This window comes from Ciconia boyciana, chromosome 2, assembly GCF_034638445.1.
Source record: "Ciconia boyciana chromosome 2, ASM3463844v1, whole genome shotgun sequence".
NCBI lineage: Eukaryota > Metazoa > Chordata > Aves > Ciconiiformes > Ciconiidae > Ciconia > Ciconia boyciana.
Genome location: NC_132935.1, coordinates 72,614,777 through 72,626,497, shown reverse-complemented (window position 1 = coordinate 72,626,497; position 11,721 = coordinate 72,614,777). Strand labels below are relative to the sequence as shown.

General features: G+C 35.6%; 1 protein-coding gene across 3 annotated transcripts in view; it reads right to left on the bottom strand.

The window, feature by feature from the left end:
• Positions 1 to 6,958: 6,958 nt before the first annotated feature.
• PTPN3 (protein tyrosine phosphatase non-receptor type 3) overlaps positions 6,959 to 11,721 on the bottom strand; it is a 134,131-nt gene continuing 129,368 nt past the window's right edge. For all 3 annotated transcript variants that reach the window (XM_072852967.1, XM_072852969.1, XM_072852970.1), the window contains one exon: positions 6,959 to 10,628. In XM_072852967.1, coding sequence (XP_072709068.1) covers positions 10,551 to 10,628 — 78 coding nt within the window. In that variant the 3' untranslated portion in view covers positions 6,959 to 10,550. The remainder of the gene's footprint in view (positions 10,629 to 11,721) is intronic.

Below are 11,721 nucleotides of genomic sequence, written 5' to 3'. Positions count from 1 at the left end.
CAGAACTGCCCATTTTCCTTAGTAAAAATCTAAGGGGAATGGGCAGAGGAAGAGGAGGAAGAAGCTCCTTTCAAATTGTCATCCTCCTGCTTCTGCAGGTCTAAGCACACTTTGGTCCTGTAGGCCTTCTGCGTAGCATCTAGGCTCTGTTCAGTCCTAACTTTACTTGAGCTGGAAGTTCTGATTCTCCTCAGTTTCTGCTTTAGTCTTCAAAAGTAGGCACATTATTCACTGTATAAGGAAGAGCTGCTACAGAGAGCTGGTATGTTCCCAGCTGCATGCCTGGAACAGCTAGAGACTCTTGCCCATGCTCTGACATCTCATTTGATGCAGCAGGCAGAGCTACAGAAGTAGCAGAGCTGCAATATCACAGTAAATTTACTGCGAGCAACTCTCACAGAGGACAAAAATTACATTCTCTATTCAAAATGCAAGTGTCCTCAGCAATAAGATTTCTGAAGAAAACTTAAGCAAAGAGAGTAGATTTTCTTGTAATAGTATTTCTTAAATTAAAAAAAAAAAGCCCAGCAGCACAGGTAAATTTAATACAGCCGTGACTCTTATGAACAAAAAAATGACACCTGCATCCCATCTGGATATGGCAACAAGTATTTTCAAATGGAAAAGGCACTTCAGTTTTCGGCATGTAACCAGAAGGCTGGAGTCACTACATCTTTTAGGCTAAGTATTATACGTAAGTTGGCCCTTTTTGAAACCACCAAGCTTATACTAACTTGGAATCTGTGTAAATGAATGAGAAGCTCAAGAGCTACACACATTTACCTTACCTGTGTATTAATTCCTCCGAACATGCATGAGCAGAGCTACCCAGAGTAGAGCTGAGGACCCACATACTCAAAAAGGACAACAAATCGCTTTGTAGTTTGCAAGGAGTAACATTCAGTGTTTAATTTCAAATGAGAATTTATCAGGTCTAAAAGCTCAGGGCATTTGTACTGACACAGAAGGCTCCAAAGGCCAAAGTTAAACTTAAGTAGGACCAAACCCATTAGCAATCAGTACTCCTATGGTATTCTGCGGGGTACATTGATGTAGACAGTGCTGTTTTTCACACACCCCTCCATCTCAGTATTACCAGCAGCATTACTGACACCTTAGCCCACACCATCATGAGTGCCAGGGCAATCCGAGTGCCCGATACAACTACCCGTTATGCTTGAGACACAGAGCTAGTGCTCAGGAAGCTTTTTCTATCAGTGTCACATAATTTATTTTTAAAATTGTAATTGGTGCATAGAAGAACTAAAGGCTCCCGTTATGGACAATGTTGCATCTTCTGTGGGTGGATGCTAAACTCTATGAAACAGGAAAAATAAATCAGAATACCTCTGCTTTAAAATACAGGGTGTTGCAGGTGTCCGAGCTCCCCAATAGCAGTGTCAGACTAACACACGAGACTGCACAGGAGTTACACTGAGTCTGGCCTTTTAGTATGCTCCAGTGAAATACTGATGTCCCTCATCCCTGGAGATGGACCTGGGAAACTGAACTGGCAGAGATCAGCAGCAGTGATCTCAGTCTCCCCCAAACACCTTTCAGCTATTCTCACATGGTCCTTCTTTTTAACAAATGGAAAACTTTGAATTTTGTCATTCAAATTAAAAGACAAGCCTTCTTAGCAGATTAGCTTTTGCACATGCTACCATTGCATATTTATTTTTTAGTACACGGAAATCAATTTAGTTACATTATACTAGGACTGACCAAAAAAAGGAATTTAATCCCAAATCAAGATGAAATTTGAAAGTTTTTGTATCACTGAGATATGGCACCAAAAAGCTATACATGGAAATAATAACTATATTGGGAAATGCCAGTTTGACATATATATTCCCAATTGTCTTTGCCTGACATGAGTTACATAAGGACACCTGTTCCATACTGCTGGCTTCCTGGCAGAGCACCCTGTTCCTCCATAGGGTTGCCGGTACCATAAGGATTTTAAAGGATTGCCTTATGCGTAGGAATGGAATACCTTGGTGCTTTGCATTGTTGGAAATTGCCCTTAACACTAGGCACGTTAAGGCCTTCTTCTGCCCGCTAGCAAGTAGCTGCGCAAGTCTTAATGATACAGCCATGGGCTTGGAGTCTACTTCTGCCTCATCTCCTCCAGAAGGCACTTCTGCACCCTATCCTGCTAACAAGCTGTGAAGACACTGGTACATCTTTCTGTAAGCTTCTTCATATGCATTTCCAGCAAAACCTTCTTCTTGGTAGCTTTCGATGCACCTATAAGAGATTCCAACCTGCATGCATATCCCATGCCTGAGCTGCCCAGATGGTTGTTTTTGGCCTTGTACTTTCTTTCACCAAGATTTCATTGAATTCATAGCTTCATCGTGAAGGACTATTGGCCTCAAGCTTAAAAAGACTAATCAGTAGGCAGAGCCATGTCTTGTAAACAGCAAAAAGTGCTTACTAACAACCATCCCAGTTCTTAACCGAATCCCAAACATATTTTAAGGTCAGTGCTCTATCCATCTGGTAGCGTTGGATTCAATCTTCAGTGTGTTTTCTATTTTGAAACTTATAAACTTGCATTTTACATACACATGTAAACAGAAATAATTCAAGAACAGCATCACTGGGCTCTGGTTAGTTGTGAAAACGTGACAACCACCCTGGAGCAACAGAGGGTGTAGAAGATAGAACTACTCAGACGTCTCTGGGGAGTACCGTGAGGACATGGGAAATCCCAAAAGGAAGGGTAGTCCGCACATTTTATACATAGCAGCAAAAAAGAAAAGCTATGCTCAAACAGTTGCTTCTGTGGCCTTGTATCTCATGAGTGCAAAGGTTTATTGGTCTAATTAATCGAGACAATCCTCTTACAAAATTGTTGCAAGTGAAATACTCCTAAGAATTTGTGGCTTACTTGGTTGCTTTACTTCTCCAGCAAGCTATTTATAAAAGAATTACACACTGTATCTATACAGAGCAGACACTTTCCATACATGTTTGCTTGCTTAGATAAAATTCAAGCTGCAGCCATGTGTGATTATTTTTTAAAAGGATTAAAAATGTCAGTAACTTTTTTACGCAACTCTTATTTTCTTCTTGAATAATGCCACAGTAAAACCATATAGCCAAAAATGCTTTATTTCACCATTAGCTATATAACCAATAAGCATAAAATGGTGGCTGTAATATTTTTTGTTCAAAACAGTTCCAAAACCCAAGAAAACTACACTGAAAACATTAACCAATACTTTATTCCTATAAAAATAAAAAAGAAAAATGATACCTTTATTTCAAGAAGTGTCTACATTTTTAAACAATAAATTAAGCTTTGTAATATCAACATCAATTTACATTTCAAATGATTTAAAAGAAAAGTACAGCTTAGGATACAAAATAAACTCTTTCCTTACCTTCCAAATACATCAGATACATTCTTTTATTCCTTTAATACACTGGCACCTAAGACCTCAGAAGAAGAAACTATAGACTGCTACAGAAACAACCATTTCAAAAAAATAAAATAGCCAGAGCCACTGAATGGAATTATCTTTTTCTACATGTCTGACAAAAACGCTAACTGAACATATATGAAAATAGAAACTTAGTGACTAGAATAGTGGAATCTTTTGCAAAGCTTGCAAAAAAAACCCCCAAAACAAAACACCAACAACCTTTGGCTTTCCCAACTGGTATGTAATTTATTCCAGTACTAAGCACATTTCTGTATCAGTTGCAGTGAAGGTCAGTTTTAACTAATCATCATTCGTTATTATGAATGCCTGGCAGATTTTCAAAGCCTTGATAGGACTGTCCCCATTATTTATCTTTTATTTCTCTATTAAGTTACAAAATGAAGTGTGATAACCTAAATAAATAATGTTTAGTACTCACTGCACAGGTCACTGGAATATAAGCATTGATACTTGTAATTTATTTTGCAAAACCTGGATTTGAAATATATATACATTTGAACACATATACTAATTCCCCACCTAATTTCTACAGACAGTAATGTAATTTCTGTTAAAAACTAGGAAAGCAACAGTTATACCAGGTTTTTGTTCATGTATGTGAAGCTCTGAATTAGAAGGGCACTGACCAAGAATAACTCAACTGCTACCATGCTAATCTGCTGCTTAATTGAAGCAAACGAAGCCCACAGAAATTAACGCTGCTGGTCTGAGCTTTCTTCCATAATGAACGTAGGGCTTCGATGTTCTTGCAAACTCATATAGATACACCTCATCTTACTTTAAACTAGACTGCTCAGGTTAGATAATACAAGTACAATCCCACTAAGGTCAATATGGGCTGCTGATGCACTGAGCAGGCTTTCTGTCTCTTCCCTAAGGAAGACAGCCCCTTCTCCTTCCATTCTGCAGCAAGGACTTCTGAACCAGGATTGCAACCAACCCTTTGCAAGGAAGTAGAGAAATTAATCAGGTGGTTAGGTCGATGTCGACTTTTCTGTGCTTTAGTGGCCATACTGCTTACTAGTTGAGAACTAGTTTGGTTTATGACTACATAAGATGCACCCACAGCAAAGAAGATACTCACTCCTGGCAGCTTGCTTTTTTTACAGAGAAACTATTATTTTTCCTTGTAAAAGGTATAAGTGTGTTTTGTCTAGATTTTGGTAAATAGTCCTTCCTTACTTGAAGATTCAGATTTTAATTAATTTATTTATTTATTTTTAAAGCATCAATTCTAGCTTAGTACAAGACGACTTCCTGATGCTTGGGAGAGCAAGCTCCAAAGCCTTCCTATTTACAAAATGGTGATTCTGCAAAAGGCTGACAGAAATATGATGCTAGTTTCAGTTGGTAACTGATGTTAGGTAATGGATTTGGATTTAATAGATCTAGCAAAGCATCTGTTTCCTCTTAGCATGTGTAGCAACCTCACTAGTTACCCAGCCACATTCGAGTTCCATTTCTGTCTCAGAAAGACACCAAATGAAATCAGACAAAATAATTTTTAGAAGGAAAATACTTCAGTTTTGTTTAATGTTACTTAAAAGCGCAAAGCAGTAAATGAGGAAAAAGTTTAACTTAAAATTATTTTCCGTGTCGGTTTCACAAAAATTAAATCCCATCAACAGTAGGGCTCTTTACTGAAGAAATTGCTCCAAGAGAAATGATGCATTTAAAACATAGAAAAGTGTTCTGCAAAGGGAAAAAAAATCTTGCATTTCCTACCCGTCTTATCTGTTAAAAAGATTTTCTTCTTCACATTTTTTTTTTTTTTTAAGTAAAACCCAGGTCTTAACTGCCCTGAACAAAACATTTCCTACATGCTTTTTCAAAATATCTTTATGATTTTTACCACCATTAGCAGCACTGTTTAAATTCCTCAGATTGGAGCTCAGTTCAGGCTGGTCTGAACACCACATTGCACCTTCAGCAACTGTAAGTAACATCATAACTTAAGCAACAGCAACATCACTTAGCCTGTCTACAACAAAGCCAGTTTTACAGTTGTGGGAAACCACAAAGTGTTTTTTATAAGGTAAAATAATGACAACTCAAGAAACGACATCAAGAAAGCCAAGAAAACAGAAGTTGAGCAACTAACAGTAAACCATGAAGCGTTTTGTTAATGTCTATTAAAATCAATGCTTTAATATTTTAAATAAGAATTTCATTAAAGATTCAAAACCTGCAGCTAAGCTCAAAATAACGCACAATCTAAGACTCTTATCCAAGTAGTCTGCAACAAAATTAGGAGAGTCAATAAAGGCACATTCTACTCCCCATTCCCAAAGCCACTTCTTGAGATGAATTTGTCTTTTGAAAAAAGAAAAAGACAATAGTTACTGGTCTCTTAATTACAGCCAAAACTAAACACTGTCAACAGTCCACACAATTTGCTTTTTCCATTATATTCTTGGTCCTCAACAATTGCTCTTTACATCAGTGGTCAAATCAGACCGCTACTGTCACAGGGTTAGTCTGAGCTGAAAAATGGTTAAATCTATCCATATCATGTGCTACTCCTTCCTTTTCATTTGGAGAAACTTCCTTATTTTTTTTTTTAAAGATGACAAGTTTCAGTGATTGTGGATACTATTGTTTGAAGCTTATACAGCTACTGAACAACTGGAACACTAAATATGTTAAAGTACACTAAAACTAAATCATATTGCATTAGATTGCTATATTTAAACTGTTAATATAATACTATTGTTAAAACAGACAGTCATCTGAGATGGCTTAACACTATCAGTGTCAGAACTTAAATGCAAGAGAATCCATTTAATCAAAACATTATGTTTTATATAATGAATTAATCATTCACTTGGCTTTCAACTGCCTTTGAACAAAGTATTTCATGACACAACTTTACCTTCTATATAGTTTCAATTAATAAATGCTTTTAACCAAGTAGACTAATTGCAGGTTACTAATCGAAATACAAACATTTCCCAGCACATGTTCTTTCTGGAAAGGCTTTATATGAAGGAGTAAAATAAACTTGTACTTAAATGCTACATTTCAGGATATAACAATAAAGCCATTACCAGTGAAATAACTATATTTAAATTTTAATTGATCAAACATGAACCATGCGTGTCTATTTTCAACGTTTTCAATCAGTGGACCATTTATGCATTGTCTGACACAAGAACACTATCTACAGGGAAGAACTTTTGTTGTAAAACAGTATCATACTATGCTTGTAATAACGCAAATGCATAGTTCATTAAATATTTCAGAACTACAGTTCTTTTGTAATATATATATATATATATTTATCCAGTATTGCATAGTAGAAAAAAGGAGAGGAAAAAAAGAGAACCAACTGTTAAAAAAATTAGTGTATATGAAGAGCTATTGCTGAATTCTTAGGTACATTTTGATTGCATGTAATTTAGTACGAAGATCTAAAAGACAGGATTACTGAGAGCAAAACCCTGGATTACAAAATATTTTTTCTTTTTTTTTCTTTTTTTTTTTTTTGCAAAACACCACCACTATTCAAGGTTTGGTTGTATTTTAATGATTCATATTTCATACATCCTTTTACACAAAAGGCATTCATGGTTTACGGCACCATTTTTCTTATTTTCAATACATGGTAAGATCTCTTCCTCCCACCTCTGTCTCAGAAGTGTTCCCCTGTGATATTTCTGAAGACACCCTGAATAGGCATTTTAGTTACTTCTGTATCAAATATAAAGCCACTTAGTTAAAATTTGTTTAATTCTGAAGAATAAGTTTTAGTGTATTTCACAGTGATGAAAACCTCAAAGGCTTATTACTCCCTCTTCATCCACCGCCATGCTAGAAATTTTGAATACTTATTGTCATAATCACACAAGCACAGGCAAAATCGAGGTTAAACTGTTTATGAAGGTTATACAGAACCTTGACTTCACAGCATCTTCTGCTATTTGTCAATTGCTTGACAGTTAAAAATTTTGCGTTAGGAGTTTTAACTCCTACCAAAAAAATATCAACTCTGTGTCTTTTTAATTTCCTAATTCTTGTGGAAACAAAAGCCAGCATTAAGAAGGTGTTTTCATAATTATGCTTTCATTGCGAGATCAGATCTAAGGCATACATCATTCAGTGCAAAGTCATCACACACTACAGAGAGAAGACAAAAACCCCTTCATTCTCCCCTATGGACCCTACAGGTACATGTGCAAAACCCAGCAAGACTGAAATAAAGATGGACACAATGTACAAGATACTTGCGTAGTTAATATTTGTTCCATGGTTTTAAAAAAAAAAAAAAAATCAGATATTACAGAGATTACTGTTTTTATAGCTTTGAGTAGTCTCAGTGGCCAGCAATTTCAAACAAGTTATTAAAATCCAAATAAGGGTTCACGAATGGTACTACCGAAACCGTCTAAGTTTACCAGAACAAGAGCAGCATTTGTTGTCACAATATGACCATCATCATTTAAACACACACACACTAACGTAAGTCAAGCCTATACCATGTATCTTCAGACTGGAGCTATATATGGAATAAATTTACAGTGTTTTGGTAAATACATATTCAACATGAAGAAACATAAATAGCGGTAAGAATATATCAATAACCTTGAACACAAATAAACTGTAAGTTTAATCAAGTACTTCCCTGAAAGAAACAGATGTCACGAAGAGATGCTCTAAATATTTTTCTTACTATTTATTTTCTTGCTTTTTTCCTCCTTGCCTTTTTCACTTCTTGACAAACTATTAATTGCAAGTCATGCCAACTGCAAGGGATGACTTTGAGATCTGGGCACAACAAAACTTAAAAAAGATGTTTTACAGAAAGGTGCACGCAGTATAAGAAAAGGGAGCTTGTGTTAACCATCCACCCAGCAGGCACAGATTCTTTAGTGCTCACTACTCCTCACATGGGAAAGAGCCACCAGGTTTTCTCACTGCTCAATATTCTCTCTAACAGCAGCAGGCAGTCTGTGCTTATACAACACTTTTCCACGTGAATTTTTCAAAAAAGCTTCCCAAGCAACATGTACATGTCCAGTATCATTTTACATTTGGAGTCACAGACAGATTGAGTGACCGGATGCAGTTTAGCAAGTTAAGAGTGAACCAGAGTTATGGTCTCTTGCCTTCCAGTCTGTGCCCAATCAAGCAAGAGGATAAAACATTACAAAAACTTCAGTGAAAGTGAAATCTGGAATGCAGTATGTAAGAATGAGCACAAACCTACTCACCCTTCAATCTACAAAGCCAAGAAGTTTTCCATGTTGCCAGTTACCCTGTGTGTTCCAATTAAAACCCTTTTCATCAATAAATAGTAACCAGGTATCTTCTTTACCTATAACTAATAATGTAATCTTGAAGAAAGGACCAAGCCTACAGAAGACAAGAGTCAGCAATTTAGCACAGCCTACATTCACTTTTCAGCTATCTCCTGGGGAAAACACACAACCTTCTGGTAACATGAGAGATGCATATTGTACAGCTGTGGCAGTTTCTAGAATGAAACTCCAGATATAAGTGATAATATCCATAATACAAACCATAATTCTAAAATATATCTGACTATGTGTGTGTGTATATATATATCTCTCTAAAAAGAAAATTATCTAATTTTCTCTTTTATACACATATAAACATCTGGCTAATACGCCCCATAAAAATTTTTCCTTCTTTAGGACTAATCTTTTAAATAACAGAGTTTTAAACAGTCCCTTAGAATATTTTTTTTTAAACACTATTCAAAAATGAAGACCTATCTCAGGGCAATCAAAAAGCACACACAAAATAAATTAACATCATACAAATGTGGTTATATTGTTCAGAAAGTCCAATTCTCCCATTTGAAATGAAATGGAGACCAGTGTACCTTAGGGTGAATTATTCATCAATGTACAAATTCATTCTCTCTTTCCATGTAAATCTTCATGTGAATTTAGCTGCATTTCCATAAAGCAAGAAACACAGTAAATCCGCAGAACTCTTGCAAAAGGGAGTTGTGTTTCACTGGATAAGAGCAGTTTTTGCTGAAGGGCAGCAAGTTAACATTTTATCACCATCTGAACACTAGCAACACCTGTGCCCTTGTAAGCTTCACACCTTGAATTAGCAGCAACATATTTGATGGGTTCAGTAGTAATTTGTCTTCCAGTATTGGATTAGACTACTTTGCATGTACAGTAAGTCAAAAGTCTAGTACCTGTGTGCAACACTAATCCACATTTACATCTGAGAACTCAAATACACATGGAAACAAAGGTGAAAGAATTAAACCTTGTTTTAAGTTAAAACGTTTTCAGTCTACGTATAGAAAACAGCAGTGAAAAACAAGTATAAAGGAGATGGACAGCAGAAACAGAAGGAATACAGTAAGTAAAACTGTAAGAAGCAGGTCACTTAAAAGGGCAAGTTGCAATTAAAATTGATCAACAGAAGATGTAGACTGTACCATCTGCATAAATGCTTAAATGCAGCATTATTTTGCACATCACATACAGTAGATGAGATTTCTAAGAAGCATATTATAACAGCTGGTATACTTACTAGTAGATTTACGGTAACTGAATACTTAATTTCTCCAGCTCTTAATGTACAGTAGTTATGCATTAGCCTTTAAAGCTCTTTGTCAGCCTTTTAGAAGTCAAGGTTACATTTCCATGAATATTTAGTGTCCCAATAAGAAAGTTACAAATATTCACCTTCAATGAATGTTAATACAATACAAAGATATTAAATACCTTCTTAAGCTGAATCATTTCAATGCTATTAGTTTTCTTTTTACATTTTCAAAAGAAACACAAGGACCTTTGTAACTTCCAAAGTGAAGGGTGTTTTAAGGCAGTAAAAGATATGTATTAAGGTTTCCATGATTGTTTATGGTGTCTATGTGAATAAAGCATATTACACACAATTGCTCTCATATATTTATCTACATGACTTTGTTATACTGTACATGATTTAGCAATCTTCTTGAGAAATTTAAAGTGCCACAGTTCAAATGTGCTCATCTGTCTTTTCATGGGCTTCTAGTCCATTCTAGTTGCTTTCAGAAACAAGCCCTTGCTTTACTTAAAGAGCAGTCTTTTTAGGGGAAAAAAGAATTCATCCTTCACTGCTGTGCTAACTGGAATCCAGTGGTCGAACCAATCCTTCTTTGTAAACACGAAGAATAGCCTCACAAACAAATTTGTATTGACTCTGTATAAGAAAGAAAAAACAAAAACATTTATGGATGATTAGTTAAACTCCTGATTATACGGTAGTATTTAATAGGACTAACAGTCCCACTGCTTCCTTTTCTCCTGGACAATGACAGGAGAGGAGACACAAAGATGGAAGGAGAAAATCCAACTCTCCTAGCTGTGTTCACAGTAAACAAAAAGTAACATTTACTCTTCTCTGAAGGACAAGCATTAAAAATCTCACACCAAGGAAAACACAATCCCCAAATTTAAAAGAACACATGCTTAAATGGCAGGGAATAGGATTTATTTGTAAAAGCTATGCAAATTTATATGATTCTTCTGACTAAGTTCAACTAGTTATTTATGTTCTTTATACATCTCATCTATTTTTTTTTGTACTGTTATGTGATTATTACAAGTATTCTAACCTTGCCAATCCTGCAGTTACATATTACTGGACACATTTAAGTTACATGACCAAAAATGCATTTAAAGTTACCATATAGAATATATAGGTCCAACTGCATTGCTAAAAGCTTTTTTTTTTTTAAAACTACCTACACTATTGCAGAAGATGGAGTCACTTTATTTTCAATTTGTGATCAGACCACACATCTCCTTTTGTAACAGAATGGGATCAGAACCTTTGGAATGAAAATTTTTAAAGAGTAGCAGCCACATTCATTCTTCTGTCACACAACATTTTGAGCTCATTTAGTTCTTATGAAGTCTTCAAAATTAGATTACTGTTTCTTTTCTGAATTATACTATTACAAAGACAATTTCTTCCATGATCTTGTTATGTACCTGTTTGTTAAATGTAATTAGCCTGTGAGCCTCTTTCTGAAAGTGATACAAGGAGACATTAGCAATAGGACTAGTGCAGAACTAAAAATCCACGTAGCCTGAATAAATTTTTATGACTAACACAATGCCAAGAACACAAGGTGATGGAAATTTAAAAGAACTTAAAGATCAAAGCATACCTCTCCTCTTCTCCAAAAATACTTTTCACTATTGTCAAAACCCCAAAATGAACACCTTTCTCCAAAGCTCCATGTCATATATTCAGTGAAGTGCAGCTTCACATTTTCTAAATCTTTTTC